General features: G+C 34.1%; 1 protein-coding gene across 3 annotated transcripts; it reads left to right on the forward strand.

Moving 5' to 3' along the window:
- Nucleotides 1-1,660: 1,660 nt before the first annotated feature.
- On the forward strand, nt 1,661-19,815 carry LOC113394528 (sodium/hydrogen exchanger 9B2-like). Of its 3 annotated transcripts, none has more exons than XM_026631872.2 (11): nt 1,661-2,135; nt 2,245-2,302; nt 3,494-3,600; nt 7,565-7,802; nt 9,853-10,022; nt 10,302-10,516; nt 11,533-11,704; nt 14,577-14,731; nt 16,319-16,483; nt 19,219-19,408; nt 19,704-19,815. In XM_026631872.2, exons 1-11 carry the CDS (start codon nt 2,111-2,113, stop codon nt 19,799-19,801), a joined length of 1,593 nt encoding a protein of 530 aa, XP_026487657.2. In that variant the 5' UTR covers nt 1,661-2,110; the 3' UTR covers nt 19,802-19,815. The 3 variants fall into 3 exon arrangements, with proteins under 3 accessions (XP_026487657.2, XP_026487658.1, XP_026487659.1); XM_026631873.2 differs by having other exon boundaries at nt 1,664-2,135; nt 2,245-2,306; XM_026631874.2 differs by lacking the exon at nt 2,245-2,302 and having other exon boundaries at nt 1,664-2,135.
- Nucleotides 19,816-27,730: the final 7,915 nt, after the last annotated feature.

The following is a 27,730-nucleotide window of genomic DNA, read 5'->3' on the forward strand; positions in this document are numbered from 1 at the left end:
GTAAATATTAATTTATAAGATGATTTATTTCTTAGAATACAAACAAGGCAACATGCATGAGGGCTTATATTAAATTATTAACACGTTGTGAATTTGACAAGCCTCGCTCCCAACTTTGCTCCCTATCCATCAAAAAATAAATATAATATTATATTTTGAAAAAACTTGCCTTCATTTTCGTATTCTAACTCAAAAAATAAGTAATGAAAGTATTCTGGAACAAGTACAAATACAAGTATAAGAAATATACAAACAAGTATAAGTAAAATAAAATGCATATCATGTATCTCTTTTTATTTTATAAAAACTGATAAAGACGGCACCAGTGAAATATAAAAAACAATGCGCAAATTGAATAGTCACGGATATAATTTATCATACCTACAACTTTACAAGTTACCGAAATCACATGATTTACTTTTATAATAATAATAATCTAACGTGGATACATTATAATGTTTGGTAAATATTACACATTAACACTTCGTCAAGACGTCAATAAGGTTTTATTGAAGCTTAACAAGAATTTCAACAGAAATTCATGAAATATTTAAATAAAATGCTTAACAAACATACAAGCATTCTATGGGCTCATCCGTTGAGATTGAACTTAGTTTGTAGATGGCACTCATGTCAAGCATCGCACCATAAATGTTCATATAATAGGTGGCGCCCGGGTTGTATCGTTTTTAATGAGAAAGTTAATGCAATAAATACACTTAAATGTATAAAATTAAAATATCTTTATATTTGTTTATTTAAATATAAGCTACGCCTTAAACACATTTGAATCTATGAAAATATGGTATCTGTTAAGCATTACACGTTGCAACTAAAACCCATTTAAATTTCTGTAGAATGTCTTGCATAGAAATCGTAACTGGTAATAGAAATCTTTTGAACAATAATGCGTTCCCGTTTTCAAGTACACCTTTTTCTGAGCTCTTTCATAGAGCCCGTGGATTTCAACGCGGGTTGCCCTCAGCTTGTCATTCAAAAGTGTACTATAGAGTTCCTTTTATATCTTCCGCTTCAATTTCGCAGCACAATTTATATGCACTTTGTAGCCGTGTCCGCTCAAAAGCACCTCGCTAGAGCATTTATTCGTGGAGAGTGCTTCTGTTAAATGTGGTTTTTTCTACTGAAGAAGCGTCTTGATGACGGCGTTCATAGTTAATGAGCAGCCAGTATCCGGTAACTGTTATACAGAAAATTGCCCACGCTTTAAAGACCTACAGTTTGCCAACTTAGCTAGAGCCGGTCTCGCGTGCAAAACGCTTCCGACCGTACGTTATTGTTTACTAGCAGAATGACTTTCTTTTAAGAGAACACATAATGTCCACGATTGCACGTTACTCAGCATAAGGCTACGTGTCTTTTTAATACGATGCAAAGAAGTACCCATCAATGTGGAACGTTGTCGGTTAATAGCTTGTTTTGTGTAGAAAATAGCTTTTAGACCCTCATGACGCTATTTATTTTTCGTTTGATACACACGCTTGTAATAAATTTGCTTACGCTTCGCAATGCATCAATTACGTATCCGATTGCATAATACCTTGCTCGACACGAGACATTATTTCAAACAATAATTACAAGGTTTAGCGACACGAAAAACTAAAAATAAAAATCCTATTGAATTTGCGCCAAGTCGGTTGCACAAACATGGATCAGTAATCTACTCGTGTACAATCGCTCTTCACACGTGCTCGTAATTATTAAATATTTTCATTTTACTAATATTGTACCGTTTAATAAAAGTGTTTTAATTTAAACAAACGCACAGACGAAACAGTGGTTATGTAGCATTTATTATATGTTTCACATTTAACGATTTTGTTGAATAATACTCAGTAATTATTTTCAAACATCAGGTTATGGATGTATACATTCTTATTCATTATTCGACGTCCAGTGATTAATGTGTTTTCTATTACATCAATTGAGAGCAATGCGCATGCGTGAACTTGTATTATGAAAGACACTGTAACTGAGAACACACGGGTGTATAGTGAAGACGAAATTGCTGATTGTTTACAAAATATGTCGTACTCCCGATAAACGACGCGATCTTTGCGTCGATATACCAAAAAAATCATAAGGGCATAAAATGGCTCCTGAATTCTCTGAAATTGGTAAGTTCTAATTTAATTACAACTATACTTTTATTTTTCAAATGTGTAATTTAATTGATCAGACACATAATTAAAACATTTATAAATGTATTACGTGTTTTATTTTTAGATATAAACAAAACAAAAAAAAATAGATTAACTGTCACATTCGAAATGAACTCCAAAACGTGAGTAAGTACAAATTTTTTTAATGACAATATTTGGAATATCTGTCAGTAGAAGTAAGTTTTGTTTATTAAATTTCATTAAGAAGCTTAACATTGGAACCCTAAATTTATTTGTAAATTTCGCTTAATCATGATATTATAATGTATTTATTGAAAAAGTTACACCGTCAACTTATCACTAAGCACTTAAAATTAATATCGGATGTGGGTAACATTTAAACTGATACCTCTTTAAAGGTGTAAACAACATTGAAAAAGTATATTAAAAATTATATCATTAACACGAATAAATAGAAAATTTAACATGAAATTACTCGAATTATATTAAAAAAAAAACCAATTTAATCATTTAAAACTTAACATTAATTTAATGACATATTAATAAAATATGATTGAATCCCGTGCAGATTTTTTTTTATATGTTATTATATAAATTTATGAATATTGCAAAAATACCGCCCAAATCCTCTATTTTTTCTCTGATCACGCTGAAATCATGTTCCCTTAAATTCAATCGCATCAAAAATTCTATGTCTCTCATATTACACTATAAACGATCACGCTGTAAAGTTTCCACGTCTCTTGGCTACTCCAATTAAAGAAGAACACAAACAAAGTCTACCTCGTTATTAGTATAATTAATTTTATATTTTTAATATCCACATATTACTTTTTCTTAGGAAGATTCTTTTTTGAGCTAATAAGCCTTGGTCTCTTTGGTGAGCTAATAAGCCTTGGTCTCTTTGGTGAGCTAATAAGCCTTGGTCTCTTTGGTGAGCTAATAAGCCTTGGTCTCTTTGGTGAGCTAATAAGCCTTGAATTATTATTCCAGGCTTATTTAAAACATTTTTAATATCGTAACGGTTAATTCTAATCTTTTTAAATGACGCGATAAAGAAACCGGTTACCGGTATTCAAACTGCTGGCGCTACACTCGCTACCATTACAAACAATAGAATTAATGTGTAACAATTCGCGAATTACAATAAATTTAATTTTATTCGCGCTTATTTGATCTTAACCACGTTTATAATAAAGACAATACATATACAACAAGGAATATATTAGTACTTTATCATTTAATATATTTTATTACACGAATGTCTGCCGCTACCATAAGCATATTGAATTTGTAGAACATGTAGATTCCACGCCAAAAGTGGGTCGAATGAAATTTTTTTTTTTTTTCAGAAAACGATTACACAAAAATGAATGGAAAAATACTTGTCTACAAAAAATGTCCTCAACGTTACCTTCGGTTTCTGAAGTTAAGCAATACATATCAGTATTTATATGTGGTAAGTTTATTGTATATATATATTTTTTTTTATGTCAGAGGTGGCAAACGAGCAGGAGGCTCACCTGATGGAAAGTGACCGCCCATGGACATCTGCAACACCGGGGGGCTTGCAGGTGCGTTGCCGGCCTTTCAGGAAGGAGTACGCTCTTTTCTTGAAGGTTCCCAAGTCGTATCGGTTCGGAAAAACCGCCGGCGAAAGCTGGTTCCACAGAGTGGTTGTGCGAGGCAGAAAATGTCTTAAAAATCGCGCTGTTGTGGATTTTCGGACTTCTAGGTGGTGCGGGCGATATTTGGAATTTCGACAAGATGTCCGAAGGTAAAATTCAGCAGCCGGGATTAATCCGAACAATTCCTCGGAACATTCCCCATGATAAATTCTGTAGAAGATGCAGAGCGATCCAACATCTCTACGCAAAGCTAAAGGATCAAGCAGATCGGAAAGGGCTTGATCGTCGATAATTCGAGCCGCTCTACGTTGGATACGGTCAAATGGAAGGAGCTGGTACTGGGGAGCACCCGCCCAGAGGTGAGAGCAGTATTCCATGTAAGGCCGAATTTGCGCCTTGTATAGTCTTAGACGATGGGCCGACGTGAAATACTGTCTTGCCTTGCTGAGCACATCGAGCTTTTTTGATGCCAATTTAGCTTTGCCTTCCAATTGACCGCGGAACTGAACGAGGCTCGAACTATCGGCGCCAAGTATTCCGATACTAGCTGTGGCGGCTAACGGAATGTTTTCGAATCGTGGAGATACGACAAATGGTGTTTTTTTAGCAGTTAACGCGCGAACTTGTCTTTTTGGGGTTGAAATGAACTAGGTTTCGCCGACCCCAGTTCGAGACTTTGTTCAACGAAGACTCGATTTTGCCCTTGCTCTCAACTGCTTCCGGCCATCTATAAGTAAGGTAAACTAGAAGATCACCGGCTAAGCGACCCCGACGGAAACCGTACTGGCGGTCGCTAATCAGCTGGTACTCCTCTAGGTACCGCAGGAGTTGGTAGTTTATAATGGACTCCATTACCTTGGAGAACAAGGAGGTGATGGCTATAGGCCTATAATTGAACGGATCTGAGCGGTTGCCTTTTTAGGGATCGGATGCACCAAAGCAGTCTTCCAGGAGTTCGGGACGACACCGAATGCATAGGATTGCCGGAAAAGACGCGTTAAGGCCGCCGCCAACTCGGGAGCACAAGTCCGTAGCACGATTGGGGGGATGCCATACGGTCCACTCGACTTATGAATATCCAAGGAAAGAAGTGCTTTACGTACTGCACTTTGCTGGAATTTAACCTCCGGCATCGTGGTATCACACTGCGGGATTGTTGGTGGTGACTTTCCTCGGTCATCCAGAGTCGAGTTCGCCGCGAAGAGAGAACCTAAAAGATCAGCTTTCTCCTTCGCTGTATGGGTCAATGACTCACCGTCTCTGTGCAAGGATGGGAAAGAGGGCTGACAGAAATTCCCTAAGACAGCCTTAGCGAGAGACCAGAACGCACGTGTTCCTGAAGGGAAGCGCCCCAGTCTCTTGCCAATTCTGCCAATGTACTCCGTTTTCGCCTTAGCAATCACGGTTTTGAAGGACCTAGAGGCAGAGTTATATTCCTTTCTGAATACGCTGGTATTTACATCACGAGACGCCGATGCGTTAGCCCAGTCTTGGAAGCGTTACCATTTTCGGCGTGAAGCCGTTTTGCAGAAACGACCAAACCAGGGCTGGGACTTGCCACCGATGAGGACCGCAGAATACGGAATGTACAGCTCCATACCCTGAAGTACCACATCGGCGACAGAGTCAGCAACAACGCTCGGATCATCCGGCGAGAAACAAACCTGCCCCCATGGGTAGGATACAAAGAAGGACCGCATCCCATCCCAATCTGCTGACTTGTAGTGCCACACTCGGCGGCAGCCTACGAAACGAGGTCGTGAGTACCGCGCCACCGGCACTACTCCGGACGAGACAGTGGTCCGACGAGCCCAGAGGGGGATCGACGATAACCTGGTAGCCATCCGGATGGGAAGTCAGCAGAAGATCCAACAGGGAAGGTATATGATCCTCCACGTCCGGTATTCGCGTTGGCGAGGTGACCAGTTGTGTCAAATCGTATGCTAAAGCGAAGTCGAGAACAGATCTACCCGCATGATCGGTAGTGCGTGATCCAAGCCATTCGGCATGGTTTTTTTTTTTTTTTTTATGTTAGAGGTGGCAAACGAGCAGGAGGCTCACCTGATGGAAAGTGACTACCACCGCCCATGGACATCTGCAGCACTGGGGGGCTTGCAGGTGCGTTGCCGGCCTTTCAGGAAAGAGTACGCTCTTTTCTTGAAGGTTCCTAAGTCGTATCGGTTCGGAAAAACCGCCGGCGAAAGCTGGTTCCACAGAGTGGTTGTGCGAGGCAGAAAGTGTATTAAAAATCGCGCTGTTGTGGATTTTCGGACATGGGCATTAAAATCGCCAAGAATAACTATCTCTGCGGATGGGATCTGCTGCAGCATGGAATCTGTAGCCACTTGGACGTGCTCAACCAGTCGGTCGGTTTCGGCATTACCGCTATGGGACCTATAAAGGCACGCGTAGATTCGCGGATGGTCGTCGTAGTCTACACGCAGCCAGACAATCGATATGTCCTGCCCTTCAAGGCTGCCGAGGCGTCGAGAGCAGATATCATCTCTGACGTAAACGCACACCCCAGCTCGTGGTACAAAGGAATGTTCCAATTTGTACCCGGGGTAAGAAAGAAATGTCGTATCGGCAGGAGAGAATATCTGGGTCTCGGTAAGAAAGAGCAAGGCCGGCTTCGCCGTCTCAAGGTGAAAGTGAACGGTGTTCAAGTTGGAGTTGAGTCCCCTTATGTTGCAGAAGTTCACAGTGTGGGTGGTAGGGGTTGCCTTATGATGCCTGCTCCGCTTGCCCCGAACAATAGCGAGCACAAAATTGCCCCCCCATTGCCCCCCAATTGCCAGAATTCGGAGGGCAGCCTGGGCATCCCTGCTCAGGTGGTGTACGTCCTGAGCATGGAGCAAGCATGCCCAGAGAGGGATTCTCCACCGCAGTCGCTGATGGTACCCTCCTGGGGTAATGAAACCAAATTCTGCACAACCATTATGTTTTGGGGAGGAGCAGGAGCGAGCCTCCGGGACTCTCACGTACCGGACGAAACGCGGTAGCATAGCTACCACTTTACGCCGATTTTGAGTGAGAGAGTGGTACTTCCCCGTGCCGGCCCATTCGGCTGCAACCCAAAGGTATGATGCAGTGGGGCACTACCACTAGTAAATATATATATGTATATGTTTTTGTAGAATATATCTCAATGATGAATTACACTTGTGAATTTTGGCTTTTGGCTCTTGGATTTTCTATCTGATGGTACACTTAAAAAATTCCACAGCAGAAAGTCGGGTATAATAAAAAATGCTATTATGTATCAGATGTTTAAGCATTATTTAATTTAAAAGAAAAAGTATTAAGTAATAGAAACTCACAATAATAGTATTGATGTGATTTTTTCAAAAGATTATAAATGTGAATTATGGTAAGGCACTATTATTAATGTTGGACAAAGATAATCAAAGGTAGCCAGTATTCATTACGTAATGGACATAAAAATATAATATAATCTTCATGATTACGTTTATTTATATTTATTACAAGCGGTGCCCGCGACTTCGTAAGCGTTTGAATTGAACAAAATGGTTATTGTTATAGCCTATGTTACTCCTTATTACATCAGCTATCTGCCAGTGAAAGTCCCGTCAAAATCGGTCCAGCCGTTCCAGCGATTAGCCGGAACAAACATACAGACAGACAAAAATTGTAAAAAATGTTATTTAGGTATATGTACCGTGTATACATACATATGCATTAAGTAAAATGCGGTTATTTTAATATTACAAACAGACACTCCAATTTTATTATATGTTTACATGTAGCGTGTAATTGTCGCTTCGTTTGTTTCAGCGGTATTACTATGGGCAACATCTTGGTTTGTATTCAAGGAAACCGTATTACCCGGATCAGACATTTTTACCATGATAGCTCTTATTGTAATTGGATATGTCTTCGGACATACCTTAGAAAGATATACAACAATTAACCCTGTTGTTGGAATGACTCTAGTAGGTGCTCTGGGTCGGATCTTCAGTCCTAAAAATTTTTTGGATAATCCTTCAGCAAATGGTATTGATTTTCATCTAAGGTAAATTATTTAAATATGCCACTTATGACATTTATAAAAAAGTTTTTGACTAACCAACAAACATTCACCGAATATGATACAAACTACATAAATACACTGCAATGTCTTTCCTATATGACTTTTAATCAATTACAATTTAGACTGATAGGCTTCTAATATCGCTCGTATACTAAATTCTTTTTTTTGTTCATCGATAACACAATATCGTTCGAACGTCTACGACAATTTTCCATGCTGAATTACACCTACTCGAATCCAAAACTAACAATCATATACAAGTTCCTACAAATCAATTTGTTCGTATAAATTATCCGCCTATCAAACAGCGATTGTACAACAACGTATAGTGACAGTGAACACACGTTAATGTTGCCACCAGATAGTATTATATCATATACAATGTCTTCCAGACCGAATCTCGATCTCGACCACCAATCACAAGTAATAGTAGGAACTAGGAATATGTACCAGATTGCATTAAATTCTGGCCGAAAAAATCTCGGTGGTACCCTGATGTTAGAAAATAGGTAGTAGGTAGTATTGTAGTGGAAAGTCATATGTAGCCATTGATTCTGCGACTATTCTCACTTGCTTGTGCGTGCTTGTGCACTATTAAACGAGTATCTCCTGCGCGGTTGATAACATTATATTGCTACAACTAAGTCGTTCTGACATTAGCATTATTTTATATAAAGAACATTTTTTGAAGTAGAAACTTGAGATTAGTTATATTATATTTTAATGTGACACCATAAAAAACATGTTTAATTTTAATATGTAGTATGATTGGATATAGTCTGATAAGCAAACGCGTGAGGTAGCGAGTCTCTTTAAAACATTATTGCAAATCACATAAGAGATAGATTGTTATTTATTTTACTTGATAACATATAAAGAAGAATCTATCTATGACTATATCACACGCCTTGCAGATCACGATAGGCACTAAAGTCAAGGTGTGTCAATATTGCTGCGACGATGTCAGGGCGGCAAATGTTAACGTCAAAGCACGATGATGGGCGGCATTAGTGACGTAGTAGCTGCCTCTTTGATGTAGTGGCAAGCTTATAAGGTTACAGATCTCGAGAATCTCAATGTCTGGGTTAATAAAACTTATAGGATTTTTCCGTTAAAAGTCTCTCAGGTTCAGTCGGGTAGTGTTTACAATCCCGTGCATAAAATACGTTCAGCCATTGGTCCTTTCCTTTAGAGACAGCATCTGTGTTTGCACACTTGCGAACTACAATATCTCCAACTCAGCTAGCTATTTTCTGTGGGAACGTCTACCGTAAGCGAAATCGATCACATTCAACAGTAACGTCGCAATGCCAGCTTGTCGATAACTTGATACGGAACATTATTTTCCAACAGATTGCTTACGATGGTGAATGATTAATTATTCTAAGTCGGACTTATTATGATTATTTTTAATAATTCTTAAAGTAGGATAATAATTTAGTTTAATAAAATACTTTATAATCTGTAGAATGTTGCATTTATTTATTAGAAGTAAAAAAATACCAACTTGCATGTTTTTGTCTATGAATTGTCATAAACAAAAAACATGCGGTTACATATGGTATTTTTTTACGACACTTTTAGATTTATAGACAAAAGTTTTCTTTTATAGATGTTTAAATAGCATCACGATCTCTTTGATCATAACATTGGTGCGCTATCGTTAATCCCATTAAAGTTTTGTAGCTTGATCCAAATAAAAGTCATATTAAATAATTATTTCGGTGCTGCGTTTGGGGCTTCCATACAATCAAATGAAATAATTGTATGTACCAGCAAGAAATTGTTACGTATTTAAAAGTAAAAAATAGCCTTTTCTAGGAATTTTTGAAATAAAAGCTCTTTCAAATTTCAAAGCTGAGATTGGATAGAACGTGTTTGTAACGTTCATAATTTGTCTTTTCTGATGTTTCGCTTCTGTCTTGCAGTATTACGTCGCCATGAAGTATTTACATCGATAAATATAAAAAATTTAATATAATTAAAAATATTTATAGTTGAATTATCGCTAATTAATGAATTTTTTTTTCAGGCGAATTTATCCAGTTATAATTTTAACAAAGGGTCCGCTTTCATGGAACTGGAAATATATAAAAAACAATTCGGTAAAAGTTTTCACATTGGCAACACTACCCTGGATAATCGAGTGTTTGACGACGGCGTTTCTCACGCACGTATTTTTCGGGTTTCCTTGGTACTGGGGTAAGTGGGATATAAAGAATATTAATGTTAACCTTGAAATTGTATCATAAATTAATTTGTTTAAAATTTGATTGAATAAGTATTATAGTAATAAATAACGTTAAAACAGTTCATTCCATATATGCAGGTTTCCTCAACATGTTTTCCTTCACTACCGAAAACGGGAATATTTGTAAATGCACACAATCACGTATTATCACATAAAACCCACTAAAATTCACGTATTCTATGCATTTCGATTTTTTTGATATCTACCCATAAATATTTATTTATAATTAGGTATACACCTTGGAGCCATATTATCGTCAGTATCACCAGCAGTAGTTGTGCCTACAACCATAGCGCTCGGTTCAAAGGGATTTGGTGTGAAGAACCAAATAGCATTATTGGTTGCGAACGCCGGTGGTTTAGATACAGCCTTTACCGAGGGCATGTTTGGAGTTATCAACAGCGCTATATTCTCTCAATCGCCGCCCATATACCGCATAGTTAAGGTAATATTCAATATCGCTCTTAGTTTTAATACTCTTAAGTACTTTGGACGTTGGCCTGGCTTTATGGGCTAAGTAGTAATAGGATGTTATCAGTAGCCAGATAGTCTTTAATGCGTTTAATACAATCTCGTGAAACCAACCTCGATTAAAATTCTCGTCATCCTCGTCTGACGTCGTAAATTAAATTAAATCAAAAAGCTATTTTTCCTATATTTTATGTTCCTACCTACAATACAATCAGCCTTTAAAAGTTAAAATATATCGTAAACGGTACTGAAACCTATCAAGCAAACAGACAGCCAATCATGAGTCAGCAAAAACATTATTTAAAATGAAATGAATTCAATCAAACGAATTATAAAAATATTATGTAAGAATTTAATAATCATTGTTAATCTTCAACTATACCGACGACGAACGCGAGCATTTCAATGTGATATAATAGTATGTCAATCATTGCGCCATCACGTCTCGATATGAATTGTAAAAGCATTTACCTAATAGTCCTGTAAATCACGGCATAATGTTACAATTATCGTGTTCAGTATGGTAATCATTAAAGCGAATAGAAAAGATAAATATTTACTTAAAGACTTATGATTGTACGTCACATTTACTAACAGTTTTATTTACTTTTATTAATCATGTTTACGGAAGCTATTCATTTTATCTTTATATATCTTTTTTTTTAAATTATTTACCTAAATTTAAGACATGGATACATTCATTAGGATTCGGCGTTTAAGATTAATTTTATTATTACCAAATTTTATAAATATAAACCAGTCAAACTATTTACCATTCTATTTTAATTTTTTTATTTAAATTAAAAGAAACGGAGCCAATTATATTAAATATAACATAAAACAGAATTAAATTTTACAAACTATTTCACGTGAAAATAAGTAATATTAAGTTTCCCAACTTTCCTACAGACATTTTTTTTTAAATAAATAATACCATAAAATATTACGCTGTTCTTTAAAATATTAAATTATGCTACATTATTGTGACAGGCGCTGCTCGCAATTTTCATCGGCATCGGCTTAGGTGTCACGTGGGGAGTGTTGGCAGATTTTCTGCCCGACCACAGTGATTTTTATGCACCAGCAATTCGAAGTCTTCATATTTTTGCTGGAGGTATCTTTATCATGTACGCGGGAGGATACCTCAGTTGGGGCGGTATATGTAAGTTGGAACAAAGCGACCGTTGAACAATTAAAGTATTGCAAATTGTATAAATGACATATTAAAAAAACTATTCCAAAAATTACTACAGCTAACACTTTTTAATGAACTTAAAGAATTTTATTGAAATAATATCCATAGTACTTTATAGCTTAAAGCTATAAACACTGTCTCACGCAGTAACGCTTCATTGTGGTTATAAGCACTAAAGTCCATATTTATAGCTTGCATTTTGAGCTAAAACAAACAATCTAAAATATTGAGCTAAATTGCTAGATAATATAATATCCACAACTTTATGGACGAGCTAATGACAAATTTTAAAATTAAATGTAATTTTATTTATTATATTTTTCCTTTAATACTATTCTCAGTTTCGGTTTTCTTAACAAGCAATGAATATGGATCGACAAAAACATAGACTTAGAAATGAGTGAAGGTACTTGAACTACGTATAACTCTTATTGTTTTAAGTACAATCAATTGTCTAGGAATACGTACAACACGGTAAAGCAAGAGGTTTGTATGACTACAACGATACTAATATAAATTATTGTGAATCCGAGGAATTTTCTCACAAATCATATTAATCATATTAGTCATTTAAACATCGACATACATAATTGGATATAATCTTAGATTTATTTAATTCGATCAAAAAATACTAAAATTGGTGATTTGTTGTTTTTAAGTTTTAAGTTTTTTTTTTATCTTTTAACAGATTTAACCAACGAGAAAAAAATATAAAACAATTTTTCTCTGATATTTTCTTACAAATATAAAATAAATAGTCAATTTCACTTAAGCATATCTTGAAAAAAATATTCGTAACATTTTATGCTAACCAACTCCATAAGAGTAAACAACACGTTACATTTGCAAAACCCAGACTATATATCAGACAAAAACCTAATTTTCCTTCCTTGATGAATCCAGGTGTCCGGAGAACAGTCTACGTGTCTAGTTTCTAAACGACCACCTTCTGAACAGAATAGTTTGTGAGAAATAGTTTTACCTTTTTACCAGACCCAAAAATGAACAGATTATTAAAATTTTAAAACAAAATATATTTTACGTATCAAATTTCCTAGTACGCTCAATAATATTTTCAAATCATTAATATTAAATAACATAAAATGTAATCCTAGTGCATAAAACTCGCCTCGTACAATGTGGATTTAATTTCGCTTATACGTAGTAAATTTACACATTTTACGACACCATTTTAATTTTTAAGTCATCGGTTTTTTTCTTTATGTAACTTTTATAATGTTGAATTTTATATAAAAAGGTTTGTAATCCAGTGTTGCTCAAACGTGCAATTTCAATTAAAGTATGTCATTAACCTTTGGATATTTCGAGGATTTGCCAGATTTTTGAATAAGCCAGTTGCTTATAATACACCATGTACTTACCCTATCATTATCATTATCTATAACATTGCATTCATATACATTATGTTTTGGATGTAGATGTATAAGATTTTTATATATTTGTATATTGAAAATTTATTAATTCGTTTACGCTTTATATCCCGACTTTTACATTTCAGTTTAGGTTAGGTTATTATAATTAGGAGTGTCAGGCTGTAACAGTTCTGGTAATATTCGTGAGGTCGTTGCTCGGCTCTACTTGACGTTATACATTTCGTTATAAACGTAAAACGCTGGCGTTTCATTTGTGACACCTCGGAGATGTTCTTTACCCACTCACATTTCAAAATAATATAATTCATCCAATAATTGGCAAGAAGTATGCCAAAAATATGTAACTGTTATACAAAATAACCGAAATAAAGAAATGCCACCTAACTTTTTATAGAAAAAAATGAAATTTGTTGTCATTTATAATATAACTAGATTTTGCCCGCACCTCGGCCGTATACTGGGGGCGTTCGTAGCTTTTGGTATAAACAAGGCTATATCTTTGCTTGTGTTTCAAGCTTGCTTCACATCAAATTCCACCAAATTCAGCTCATTAGTTTAGACGTTGAAGCGTAACAGACAGACGCAATTACTTTCTCAATTATATTATTAAACGGTGTAATCTAATTAATCTGTACGTCCTTTTGTAACATTATCTAAATATTATAACAATTAGGACAAGTGTGCTACTTCTTAACACTAATTGTAATATTCCTTAATCGGCCTTCATTTCAATTACACCCAATCAACTGTATTATTTTATGCGCGCGAGTTTCATGCGATTTAATTCCTGAAGTTCCTTTAATTAAACTCGAAATAACTGCTTTGTTCTGAAAACAGCCGTGAACGTTGAGAGGATTAACATTTATCCGATGGAACAATATAACAATTATAATATCCAGTAAATATGTATGAAAAATATATGATGTAGGTATTAAATAGTTTGTAAAATGCAATGCAAAGGCTTATTTTATGGACGGGGATTCGGATATAATCCACCACAAAACTCCATTCTAGATAATCAGATAAACTCGTTAATACTTAGAATAGTAATCTGTAATACAGACATGCATTTTTTATTTCGTATTTATTAACCGCCAGCTCGAAATAAATTTTATAAAATAATTCAATAAAAATAACACACATTTGTCATCTTTACTCTCAGACCGAAATAATTAATTAGTGAAATAAGTTAAACCTTAGCTTTGATTGTTCAAGAGGATAAGTAACTCAAATGTCATATTCCGTCATCGAAATATACAAATCGATTCGATAAAAAAATTATACAACGATTTTTTGTAAATCTAAAATAATTCCAATAATTTGTCTGCAGCTTAACACTCTTATTCAGTACATTAGTGTTAAGTGTTTAAGGGCTTCCTTTTCAAGATTTCATTCATTGTTATGTATTTCCTAATGTACTCATTATCAAATATTTTCATGTGAAGCTGGCGTTGCAATTATGGTCTGCGCGGGGGCAGCAGCTACACGATGGGCGCGACGCGACTGGCCAATTAACAACAATCCCGTCTCTGAAGTTTACAAATTACTGTGGAGAATTTTTGAACCGATGCTATTCACACTTAGTGGCTACTTCTTAGAGGTATTTATTTAAATTAATTCTTACACATTCAAATTTAAAACAAATAAAGATATACGAAACAGTAGTGACGCAATTAAAAAGCTGTTATAAAACAAATCACAGAGTCCAAACTAAGCCATAATAAAACAAAAAGGTATTATAACTCTTCTATGAAAAGTTTTCAGTATGAGATTATTGAATATATGAATACAGTCTATTATAATTATGTTACGAACGCGTAGATACATAATTGGTTTATGTTACGTTGATGCACTGCGCCGCTTACGGCTATTTCACACGGGCGACTTTATGATTGGCAGATTGGTGCAATCGTATCGAACGTGCAACGAACGATGTGCCATTTGCAAAGCACATAGTTATAAAGATTTTTTCAAGAATTTGCAGTAACACTTAAATACCAAAAAATCTGTAATTTTTATGGGGATTTCGGTTTTTCAACGTAACAGTTTCAATGAAGTAAAGTGTATATCGAATTAAACATCGAATATCATTATTATGATTACAGAAGAATGTTAAAAAGAGAAGAAATGTTACCTAATTTTATTTCAATAATAATCAATATCTTAACTTATTTAAGTTTTTAAATAAAAATCTCAGTAAAAATTAATGAAATGATTAAGAGGTTAAAGAGAAAACACACCTTTAATGAATGTTAATATCATTATTAAAAAAAAATACTAAAAATATTTTTTGTTTTTACGATTTACCTCACACACCCACCAAGAACGAAGTGTCATTTTATTCACTCGCTCACATTTCGCTAGTGTGAAACGAACATTATACTAAAATTGATTTACGTAGTGCTTTAAATAAACACTGTGTCAGAGATAGCACAAAGACTAATTTGTCGCAGACGTTGTGTCGGTAACCCGTTTATATGCATAATATATAATTTACCGACTGAAACAAATTATGTAACTGAAGTTTAATTACACTAAAACCAACGATTAGATTAATATATTTAAAAAAATAAAGTAATTTTCCCGCTGTTCGTCTATGGCTTCCTATTGATTTGAGCATAAAGTTATATTATTATTATTATATGCTTATTCTTCTCTGCTGTTTTAAGTGTGCATGTGGCAGATCGAAGCACATAATATTATAATTCAGTAGTGCATGCACACGTTTGAACCAGCAATCTTTATTTGCGATTCACTTTTCTAACGTTTGATTCTCTATTAATTATAAAAAACGCTTATTGTCTAATATACGATAGAATGGAAATAGTATTGTACATTTTATATAGTGTATATCATTTTTGGAACAAAGTTCTCACGGCTTACAGTAAACGGACAGAACTTCAACAGAATCACTTAAGGAAAAAGCATTATACTTCCTCCGGGTGACCTTTGCATCTCTTTCTATTGTATATGGTTTTATATTGAATAATTTGAACATATTTTTGAATTCGGACAGGATTCTTAATAACATTTTAATAATTCCCAAACGTTGTTACTCTATTTTATTGTGTCTGTTATTGAATTCATAGTAAATTACAAAAACGACTTCATTCCAATCTCTAATAAACATATTTTTTATATCTATATTTATTTATACATTTGTATAATAAAACTTTTAATTCCACAGGTATCAGAAATAACACTGAAGGATTTCGGGTTGATAGTGGCCTGCATTTTTTCGGCTCTTATCATAAGAATGCTAACCGCTTTCTTAGTCGCAGTCGTTAATGGATTATCTGTAAAAGAAAGTATTTTTATCGCTATAACTTGGACACCTAAAGCCATTGTCGAGGTATTTTAATACATATAAAAAAATATTAACACAAGCCTTTTGTTTGTATATTAATTTATCATTTATAGTTTATAAACACACATTATAAATGTATTAACTTTATTACTATAAATAGATCGTTTGACGCCCATGGTTTAGTTTCCTTAGAAAAATATGATGCATTTTAACTGCGTCTATGAGTTTTAGTATTTGTTGCACGCGATGGTAATTAATCATTAAACTAAAGTTACATTTGATAAATATGCCCGCTCGCTTCAAAGAAATATAAATTGTTTACATCACCGATACTAATACAACACTCCAACGGCCTTTTCGTTAACGACTTATAAGTAGTTCGGACTCGCCAGTGGTCTCCAATTTAATTTACTTACGAGCCGCATGCCAGTAATTTGGGAAAGAGCTGCCTCTCAAACATCTGCAGATGCTTAATAATATAAACTCTGTATAAATATACATACATGTTATTAAGTGATCTTATCTTTTACTAAATATCATTGTGATGTATTCAGTGATATTATCAATTCGTTAAATAAATATTTTTAATTTTAGGAAGTATTTAATGAAAACGATTATGATCATTATCATATTTTATCTGTGAGACTCAAACAATCAGTAATACACTCGATTAAATCGATCCACAACTATCGAATCGATTTATTTATAGAATGCTATAATTAAATGTAATTAAATTGATTATTTTAAAAAGTTACATATATGTTATTAATTATGATAAGGAACAATGCTATCTAAAATCATATTTGCTAAAAATAAAAACAAAAATACATGGCTTAGAGTGAATCAAAAATAAATTAGGTAGACTAAAAAATAGGCGATCTAAATTATATAAGAAATATTCACCATTCCTTCATAGCCTATGTGCCACAAACCGCTGGAACTAAGATATTACTTCCAATTTGCCTGTAGTTCACTCATCCTTTAGATTAGAACATAAAAACAATAAGTAATATTATTAAGTGGCCAGTACCCAGACGAGCTGCACAAAGCCTTACCACCAATTATATATAAAATATTTCAAGATATATTATCGTATAAAAAACAATGCCTTGCAACGTAATAATTTTATTATCAATATAGATTCATACGGATGAATATTCAAGATGCACGTGTTCTAATAAAAAAAATCCAGAAAGCAAAATTCAAGAAGTAATTAATAAGAATTGGTATTAAATTTAATTGCAATCGCGATTATCTAATAAACCCAGCAATTCTTTACAATTTTTATCTAATCATAATCAAAGTTTATTGTATAGAAAAGTTTTTATTAAACCTAATTACTGTTATTGTATTCATTTAAAAACTCGGCTACATTTAGCTTGTTATCAATTACAGATATGGGGAAGTGACGCGAAGTTACTGCATAGATTTTTATCGCCTGCGATATCTCAACAGTGTTTCCATAAATGGCGCACATTTTATCTTAATATGACGTCACAAATACGAACAATTTATAACCATTCCTCTTTCTTTTGTTTTTAATCACAATTTATGATTGTATATTTAATATCCAGTAAACACGGGCTTGAGTTTGTAAATTCAGATAATATGTTGCATTGTGTGGATACTTTGAGAACATCTGCTCCCTCAATAAGGCATACAGTATAAAGTTTCGAAACTTATATACCAACATTTTGGAATTATTATTATTTTCATTAACAAAGATTTCTTTGAATAAATGTATATTTTTATGATATTTAAATTTATTCTAGGTATGCATTGTAATGAAAGAAATTGATAATTTATATTAATATTTATCTGTGTATTTTTATTTCAATATTATCTTAATAGTTGTACCGTGCTCGTGTATTTCCGATGTAAAAAAAACTTTTAGGCATTAAGTACGTCATTTTTACAAACACTACTATATTGATCTATATTTGTTTAAATAAATGAATAAAAGTCGAATACGATTAGTGCTCCAAATATTTAACGCTAATAATCCAGAAACCCCTAGTATAAGTGCCAATAAAAACTTTACAAAGTTTCTACTCAATTGAATCCGCAACGCAAGGTGTCCTATACAAAGAAAAACTTACATGTTGGTACCACCCACTCATCAAACAGTCAACTGGCAAACATCAATATAAAGAAATTCTAAATATATTGTGTTGTTTTCCGATTCGAAGGATAAATGAGCCAGTGAAACTGCAGTTTCAATAAACATCTTGTTTGGTGACGCATTGGCGATGATGGATTGTTAATATTTATACAGTGGCAATATCTAAAGGCCCATTTTGTCAGTGAAAAATAACCACTATTTTTATATATATGTATACTTAATAACGTTTGTCTAAGCACTACTACTACCTGTGTTACAAAATTAAGACTAGGCTTATTACTCATAAAACTGTTATCTTTATTCTTGCGTTTGAATCCTTGGAGCTAAAGAGGATAAATACTAAGAACAAAGTCAGAACGAAGAATATAATGCCCGAATAAATACAAACAGTACAAAGTAAAAGACAATATTTAAAAGAACTTTTGTTAATAGTTCTGCATAATCACTGTTATGGCTTCGCTGGATTTAAGCATATATTACATTGATTAGTTGAACGCATTCATATTTTATAAACATCTATTGAATGTTATATTTAATATAAATATATTTATTATAAAAAAAGTACAAAAGGTTTAGTCTATATACTTTTCGCAATTTTAAAATAAAATGTAAAGAAAAGAAATGAAAGTCACAAATAAAATTATTGTTACTTTTACAGGCTGTGTTAGTCCGAGTGGCCGCAGATTCATTGTGGACAGAAGGCACCACAACGAAAGATAGGTGGATTGCCAGACACCATGCGAATATGATTGTTATTGCCATCCTAATAACGTCGACATTAGGGTCTATATTAACGACCGTTTTGGGACCCATTTTACTTTCGAATGATGCGAAAGTTGTTCCAGAAGGTGAGTTTTATACCAATATAACGCGTATTGGACAATATTATAAGGGTTTTAATTATAACTTAAGCTTTCGTTAAGAAATTTAACCGGTTTTTTTAGCAATAATATTATTTTTACAGTCGATTTAAATGGAGATTTCACATAATATAATAATAGTTAAAATCTTATTGCCCTCGATATATTTCAATTAAAGTTAATATTAAACAGTATGTTCTGAAATTATAGTACTTAAAAATACTCTGTATGTAAATTGTAGTTTGCAGTTTACCTAAATAAATATCCTATTTCCTTGTTACAGATCTCTTTCAGCCGCAAACATGCACTGTGCCGCAACACTCCGATTTTGTTAGAGAAAATAATACCCTAGATACCTTGCAATACATAGACGCGCAATAAAATGTTAAAAATGAGAGACATTTTTATTTTTCTCAGAATAAATTTCATATTTTTTAACAAACAATGTAATACAAAATATATATTTTAAAATATTTCAAAGAATAATATTCTCTCGTAAACTGGAACACTTAATAAACGAGTCAAGTAAGAATTGCATTCGTATTTTGTTTCTCAGTAGTGAGTAATAAAGATTTTGAAAATAAATTATTGCCTGATTCCTTATATTATTTTGTACATTTTTCATTAAAATTAAATATGCAGTATTCAATACTTTATAGTATGGTGAAGTAAATCTCTGACTATTGTAATTTAAAAATATATCTACTATGTATAGATCAACGGAGTAAGTCTAGTAGTCATCGGCTGTCAGAATCTTATTTTGCTGGACTTTTGTCTCGACTGGACACAACAGCCTTTTGTTCTTTTCGATGGTGTCCATATATCGATATGCGCAATTATCAAAAATCTAGATATTACTCCGTCAGATTTCTTTCAGTAATATTGATGAATAAAGTGAAAAAAATTAAAAAACTTAGGAGAGGAGTAGTTACTGCCATCCGATCGCTTACAATATTAAGCAAGTTTCTGCCTACTCCTACTAAAGTTAGGCCAGTACAGTCACTCCTACCGATTCTCGGATATGCTGACAAGAGTTAATTGAATGCAAAGCAATTTAATTGCCCTTTTTATTAAGTATAACCCTTTATTAAATCAAGAATTTATACTCGACAGGTTACAAAATGATGTATTAATTTAATATTTGAAAAAATGAACATATTCCTTGCTTTCTCAAAATCTCAAAAGAAAATTTTCTCCATATTCGCGTTAAAGAGGCAGAACGTGAGTATGACACACACATTCTGCCTCTTCTTTACTCCATTTTCTTCAATTCAACAAATAGGTAAAACATATCGATGATTAAATAATTAATATATTTCGTATATTTATATAGTACACCGTTATATTATTTATAGTGGCCCATCCTATATATTTAACAATTTGTCCTCTGATCAAAGGTTGCCTGGAAGAGATCCCTACTGTAGCGATAAGACCGCCTACTGCACCTCCTACAACTTTGCACATTCCGACCATTCATTGTGTAATTATCTGTATATAAATAATACGTTTTGTTAATTGAAGTTAAATAAAGAACAAATAAATAAATACGTATTTTCTATTTTAAACGTTACAGCATGAATGACATTTACAGCTCTCTGAATGAATGAATGAATGATATAATATTTTTGTTACTGTATTATCGCTAACTACATACATACATTCTATTGCAAAGAAGCTAAATAGATCTCATCAATTTGAATGAAATAGCTCTGTGGAAACCAAACTGAAAGACATAGCCGACAAAACAATAACCACGTCCTCTACATATGCATTGTTATTTAAATTCTCATCCTAAATAGTCTTCACGTATACGATTTAGCTGAAATAATTACAGTATAAAAACATTTCTTCCTTATTAATTTACATAATATATAATCTTATTCATTTTAAAAAAAACATCGCGTGACGCTATAATTATAAACCCACAACTGTAAAATTTAACCAATTTTAACGTAAAGCGAAGGTAAAAATAAGCTAAACCCAGTATGAAATAATGGGTAGAGCCTCACCATGACGTTTTAATACGATTCAGTTAAATTAACATATGTGTTTTAATTGACCTCGTGTTCTCTAATATTAAAGGAAAAGTGTGTAAGGAAACATGCACATTTCGGAAGTGAAGTGAAGAGTGAGACATGCATTGTATACACAACAAGCCGGATTCTTGATGTGTTACGATTGACCTTCTTCTTTCAATTTTCATATATAATAATGTTATATATATAGTATTTCTACACTTAAGAGGACAGTCCTTGCGGAACGCCTAAATAGCGCTTACTGTTTTCGAAATATCTTAAAACTGGAGCATTGATTATGGATGAAAAAAAACATTCAGTATCTTAATAGATAGATCTCAAGTTTCACCGCATGATATTTATAAAATTTGTATAAATAACTCAGTAAATTCATCGTCAACATCACTCCAAACACTGAAATCGACCTTTTCTATTAACGTTTTTTAAGCTATTTAGCTGCTAGTTTATACATGTATTTTTGGTTAAATGGGGACACAAAAGTGTAAATAATAAGTTCACCGTGTTAAATTTCTATTATATCACATAATATTGTAGTAATTTTTATTTAAATATTGCTTACTTTTTGGCATTCGTCGTCCATACTTTTTAGTATGGAGAAAATCATTTGACGGTTTTGACTTATTATTCGACATCGCTGTCAATAAATTTTCAGTCCCTCCCCAGATCTCAAGGTGGGAGCACGTCAGTTTTTATTTCGAGCCGAGTCTTATAATTTCGCGAATCGTCTACGCACACATAGACAAGTTAGCATAAGGGTGGGGCGCGAGTGCCGTGGGATGCAATTGTTAATTTTTACTTTTCAAGATTTATCGACTATTAGTCAAGTCACATATTATTAAGTTAGTTCTTTGATAAATAAATATTTTTGTAATAATTAATAAAAATTGAACGATTTTAATTGACTTTTTAATTACCCTGTATGAATCTACCCCATGGCGTACGAATTTACCGCATTTACTGTACGAACGTACCCCTAACATACCAATACGTGGGGTACATTCGTACAATTATTTTCTGTAGAAAAAAGCCTATAACCCTTTAACCTTTTGTCATAAGAATTTTGGACTTTTTTGTAACAAACTATAATATATTTGTTACACTTAAGCACATAAACTAGGTAAATACGACAATTAATCACATCTTAAAAAAATAAAATCGGAAAAGTGTACGAAGGGTAACTATTTTCCCCTAATGTCGAATTAAAAGTACAAAATTATAAGGATGAACATAGTGAATACCCGAATGAACCTGAATGTAATGTAATTTTTGCACTATCCTGCTTATTTTTTTCTCTTAATACGAAATTTAAAACAAACACCAACTCATACCCAAACTCATGTCGTTTAGTTCGTCTGCTTAATTCCTAATTATTTAAATGCTTAATTAAAATAGTGCATAGTGCTAAGCAAAAACGGTTGATATACATTCCATTTTGTACTGATGCTATACTTAGTTAGTACCTTTCATGACCAGATACCGTCAGCGGGCCGCCCCCCTGATTTTTGTGTAATATAAAATAATTTTAATTGACTTGTTTAACCAAGAAGATTTATGTCTTTAGTTAATTAAAAAAAAACTGATTAATATTTACCTCCATTATTTTTATTTATAAAATTTAAGTAAGTGATTATTTAATGTGTCTTAACGCCTTAATTCGTTATACCTACCAACCTTAAAATATCCAGAAAATAATTATTTAGTTAGAGGAGAGCAGTAGAATCAATAAAAATCATAATGTATATGAGGCATCTTAATGCACTCTGACCGCACCCTATGCTAACAAATAATTTATAATTGTGTTTGCGAGTGACATCCTTATAGCTAATACATTACTCATAAATAAATGTATTTTTATAAATCCTACGTTATGAACGCGCAATGAAAATTTAATTTATTCGTTGCAACGAAAACAAGCAACTAATTGTCTAGGGGGTGCGTACGATACACTGCACAATGCAAGTGTATTATTGGAAAGTACCTATGTGTGTGTTCTAAAATAAATTCCCACGCTGACAAACTATGCTCTTAAAAAGATTAAAGATGATAAAGAAGCGTATTTACAATCCTTTAAAAAAAGTTGGTATGTTAGTACTTTTAGCCAAGGATATCATCATACTATGGTAATCTCGACATCGAAACAACGTTAACAGGTTATCGAAAATGATTACAAAACCTTATACAAATCGATGTCAAAATATTATATTACAGTTCATGTTTATTCTATACACACTACTAAAAATACTTTGTATGTCTACGACTAAATGTATTAAATAAAACTCGAATGGTTTCAAAAGCTCAATTTAGGTTTATGCTGCAGGATAATTTTATTCCAATAAAACATCACTGATTCAAATAGACCTATAGTACTGGCATAAATCTATACTAATAAATTTGGGGCTGTTTTTTTGTAAAGTCTAACTGAAAATCTATTACATCGATACGCATTAAGCATGCAGCGCGTATTAGAATAGGTACAGCTTCCCTTGAGGCATTGATTTAATGAAACAAAATATCAAACCAGATGTAGACACTACTATAATAATATACTAAATTATTAGAATAGAATATACCGTTTCTCACATAGTAAAATGGCGCTTATTTAAGTAAACTCAAAGATATAAAGTAAGAGTAAGTAAGATATAAGTGTCAAGGCCAAGGATCGCACTTAATTTTTATTTATTTGACCTTTGACCTTTGTTTCGTGACAATTTGCAAATTGTCCTTTAGTGTCAATAGCCGTAATCCATATCTTGGGCATTTTTTCCGTAAATTTCATTGCACAGAGTACGAAGGTAAGGTTATCAACAATATCATTTTGATAAAAAACGAACAGTTAATAAAAACGAATTAAAAACGCTACTATTTTTAATCTACATATTATGATATCATGTTTTCATTATGACATAATCTACATACATACTATCGAAATCCTAACTCTATTTATATCAATAATCTCTTTGAAGAATAAATATAAGATAAAGCCTAATAAAAGAATAATCATATCTTAATACTTTTAAGAATTAATACAAAAAAATCTATTTTAGTGCAATCGATAAAGATTAAAAATAGCTCCCCACCCAATTATGAATCATTAAGATTCTAGTATATTTTACCAATTATAAAGAAATATTATTATTTATGAATTTAAAAATAATATATTAATTTATTTCTATTTTTTTTTAAATTATTAAACATTTTACTTTTTCATCAGGACAATAATTATAGGATGACTAAAATTTACATATATTAATATATAAGTTTTTAATACTAGACTAATTTATTGGTGATTAAATAGATATGGTACTATTCTATTACTATTTTAGTATATACTATTTACTATATTATTATACACCTTCGTTATGTAAACATTCATAGCAATTTTAATAATTTAGTATAATATTATGAAACCACCAAGCACCTACAATATATCTTACATAAAAAATCTTAATAGCTTGCAAAAGTACAGTTAGCGTATTCATTTTTATTTCGTTCATGAAGATAGAGCCTTTTTTTTTTCAAGGATATTTTATGACTTTTTTATGATATAGGTAGCTGATCGGGCAAATGGGCCACGTGATGGTAAGTGGTCACCACCATAGATATAGACTTTGGCGATGAACGAATTATAAACCATTCTTTACATCGTCAATGCACCACCAACATTGGGAACTAAGATATTATGTCTTTTGTGGTTCTCCATAAATAATATTATGGAGAATTTAACATATTTTTATGAATATATTTATGAATGTTCTTCAATGAGTTCGATATATTATTATTTATTCTCAATCATGTATAATACATTTTTAAATATAAAATACAAAATATATTTAAAAATATAAAATACAGAGGCCAACCAGTGGCGGCAAACAACCTCGTGAGCTAAGTCAAGATATTTTATTTGCTTATTCTTCTCAGCTTTCACGAGATTCTCGTCATGAGGGATGGTGACGTCAACAATTAACATGCGGCGCTCTGACCGATCTACCACTATATCAGGCTTGTTGGCGACAACAGTCCTGTCAGTGATTATAGATCGGTCCCAGTACAGTGTGATATGACCATTCTCGAGAACTGGGTCGGGCACATACCTGTAGTATGGTACCTCTGATACCACAAGACCGTATCGAAGTGCAAGTTGTTGATGGATAATCTTTGCCACTTGATTATGTCTGTGCAAATACTCTCCGTTAGCAAGACGAGAACAACCGGAAATAATATGTCTAAGGGATTCGCCCGGAGTGTGACACGCCCGACATATGTCCACAGTGCCATCCCTTGATATTGCCATCCATGATAACTTCGTCCATAATTGCACAGACAAAACCTTCGGTTTCACCGAATAGGTTGCCGAAGCGTAGCCAAGATACGGACGCCATAAAGTCCACATCGGGTCCATGAAGGGCCCGATAGAAGCGTCCGTATAACTCCTTGGTCTTCCATACCCCCTTGCGGTTCTCAGTACTTAGTACTACAGGTTTGCGCCAGTTCTCTTTGCCTAAGGAGAGCGGAGTTAGCCCCTAGTCCATTGTAACTACATCTCGGTGCATATCCAAGTCAGTGTGGAGAAAATACTCCCTGAGTTTGTATACCTCACGGTTATGTTGGGTCTTGGCATTTAAAAAGCCACGGCCACCATATCTCCGTGGGATATACAATCACATCACCGAAGACCGATGATGATGCATCCGATATGCAGTCAACAGGACACGGACTATCCTACCCAAGGCGTCTAGTGCTTTTTGAGTCCACTTGAGTATGCTGAAAGAGTACATCAAGACCGGCATGACCCAACCATTGAAGGCGCGAACCTTATGGCCACCCGTCAAAAGACTTTTGAGTACTTTTTTCAAACGAACAAAGATGAGTGCAGTGATTGTTTCATGTCGGTCACATTGATGCCTAACGCTTCCGACACACCGCAGTATTTGTATGATTTGTTTGCGGACAGTGATCTAAAGTTTATGGAATCTGAAAGTTGTAATCCGTCAGATTCCATAATCTCTCCTCGCTCTACAAGCACAACCGCGCACTTGTCAACTCCAAATTCCATTCTAATAGAATTACTAAAAGTTTCTGTTACCTTTAGTAACTCCATTAGTTGTGAACCTGAATGTGCAAAGAGCTTTAAGTCATCCATGTAAAGTAGGTGGGATATTACTTTACCTCCTCTCCATAAACAATAGCCTAACCTTGAACTCTCTAACAGAGTACTTAGAGAGTTCAAGGCTAAACAAAACCACAATGGACTCAAACTATCGCTCTGGAATATTCCCCGCTCAATCCTTATCGATTCGTCAATACCATGAATCGTTCGATATCCTGGATAGCGAAGGACTGTCCGCCATTGCCCCATACATGATCACAAGAAACTGCATAGAGTTGTACCTAATTTATACAACTCCAGCACCCTCGAGAGCCATGTATGCGGCACAGAATCATAAGCCTTCTTGTAATCTATCCAGCATGTCGACAGACTCTTTCGAAAACGACGAACCTGTTGGCTAATGGTCATATCAATGAGGAGTAGCTCCCTATTGCCTCGTGATCCACCCCAACATCCATTCTGAGAGACAGACAAAATACTATTATTCTGTATGTGACTATTAATCTTATCTCTTAGAATGGAGGTAAGGAACTTATAGACCGTCGGTAAACAAGTAATCGGTCTATAGTTTTTAGGATCCGTTGCACTACCTGACTTATGAAGCAGGTCGGTGACTCCGGTGGTAAGGAACTGTGATATCGACCCAGGCTCTAGAGCTGACTGGAACTGAGATGTCAAGCAATCATGCGAGCTGCGCAACCATTTTAGCCAAAAGCTATACAGCCCGTCCGGTCCCGGAGACTTCCAGTTGGGAACGGACCGAACTGCAGTGGCTACATCTTCAGAAGCGATGGAAATTTCTCCCATCGCTTCCAAAGGCTCGCACGCTTGTCTGACCTCCCGCATCTAGCCACCTTCAATGTGGTCGACGGGCACCGACCAGATGTTCGTTTGTACTTACTTGTTGTAATAGCCATGTTACCCTCGTCCTCATCATCATGATCTGGGCCCTGTGGTGTTACAAGAAGTGGTCCCTCAACTACGGGCTGACGGGGCGGAAGTAACACCGCTATTACATATTTCTAAGCGAATCCGATCAAGCACGGTGTCACTAAGCCTGTTGTTACGCAGATTGACCCGCACCTGATCCAACAGTCGTTGAGCCGAGATGTTGATAGCTGGTTCAAGCGCCTGACACAGAGAGAACATCCTAACACGGTACGCCGT

This window comes from Vanessa tameamea, chromosome 4, assembly GCF_037043105.1.
Source record: "Vanessa tameamea isolate UH-Manoa-2023 chromosome 4, ilVanTame1 primary haplotype, whole genome shotgun sequence".
Lineage (NCBI taxonomy): Eukaryota > Metazoa > Arthropoda > Insecta > Lepidoptera > Nymphalidae > Vanessa > Vanessa tameamea.

Coding starts and splice junctions, on each gene's coding strand:
- LOC113394528 (XM_026631872.2), top strand. CDS start 2,111: ATGGCTCCTGAATTCTCTGAAATTG. Junction 2,303..3,493: donor TTCGAAATGAACTCCAAAAC/GTGAGTAAGTAC, acceptor TTTTTTTTTCAG/AAAACGATTACACAAAAATG. Junction 7,803..9,852: donor GGTATTGATTTTCATCTAAG/GTAAATTATTTA, acceptor TTTTTTTTTCAG/GCGAATTTATCCAGTTATAA.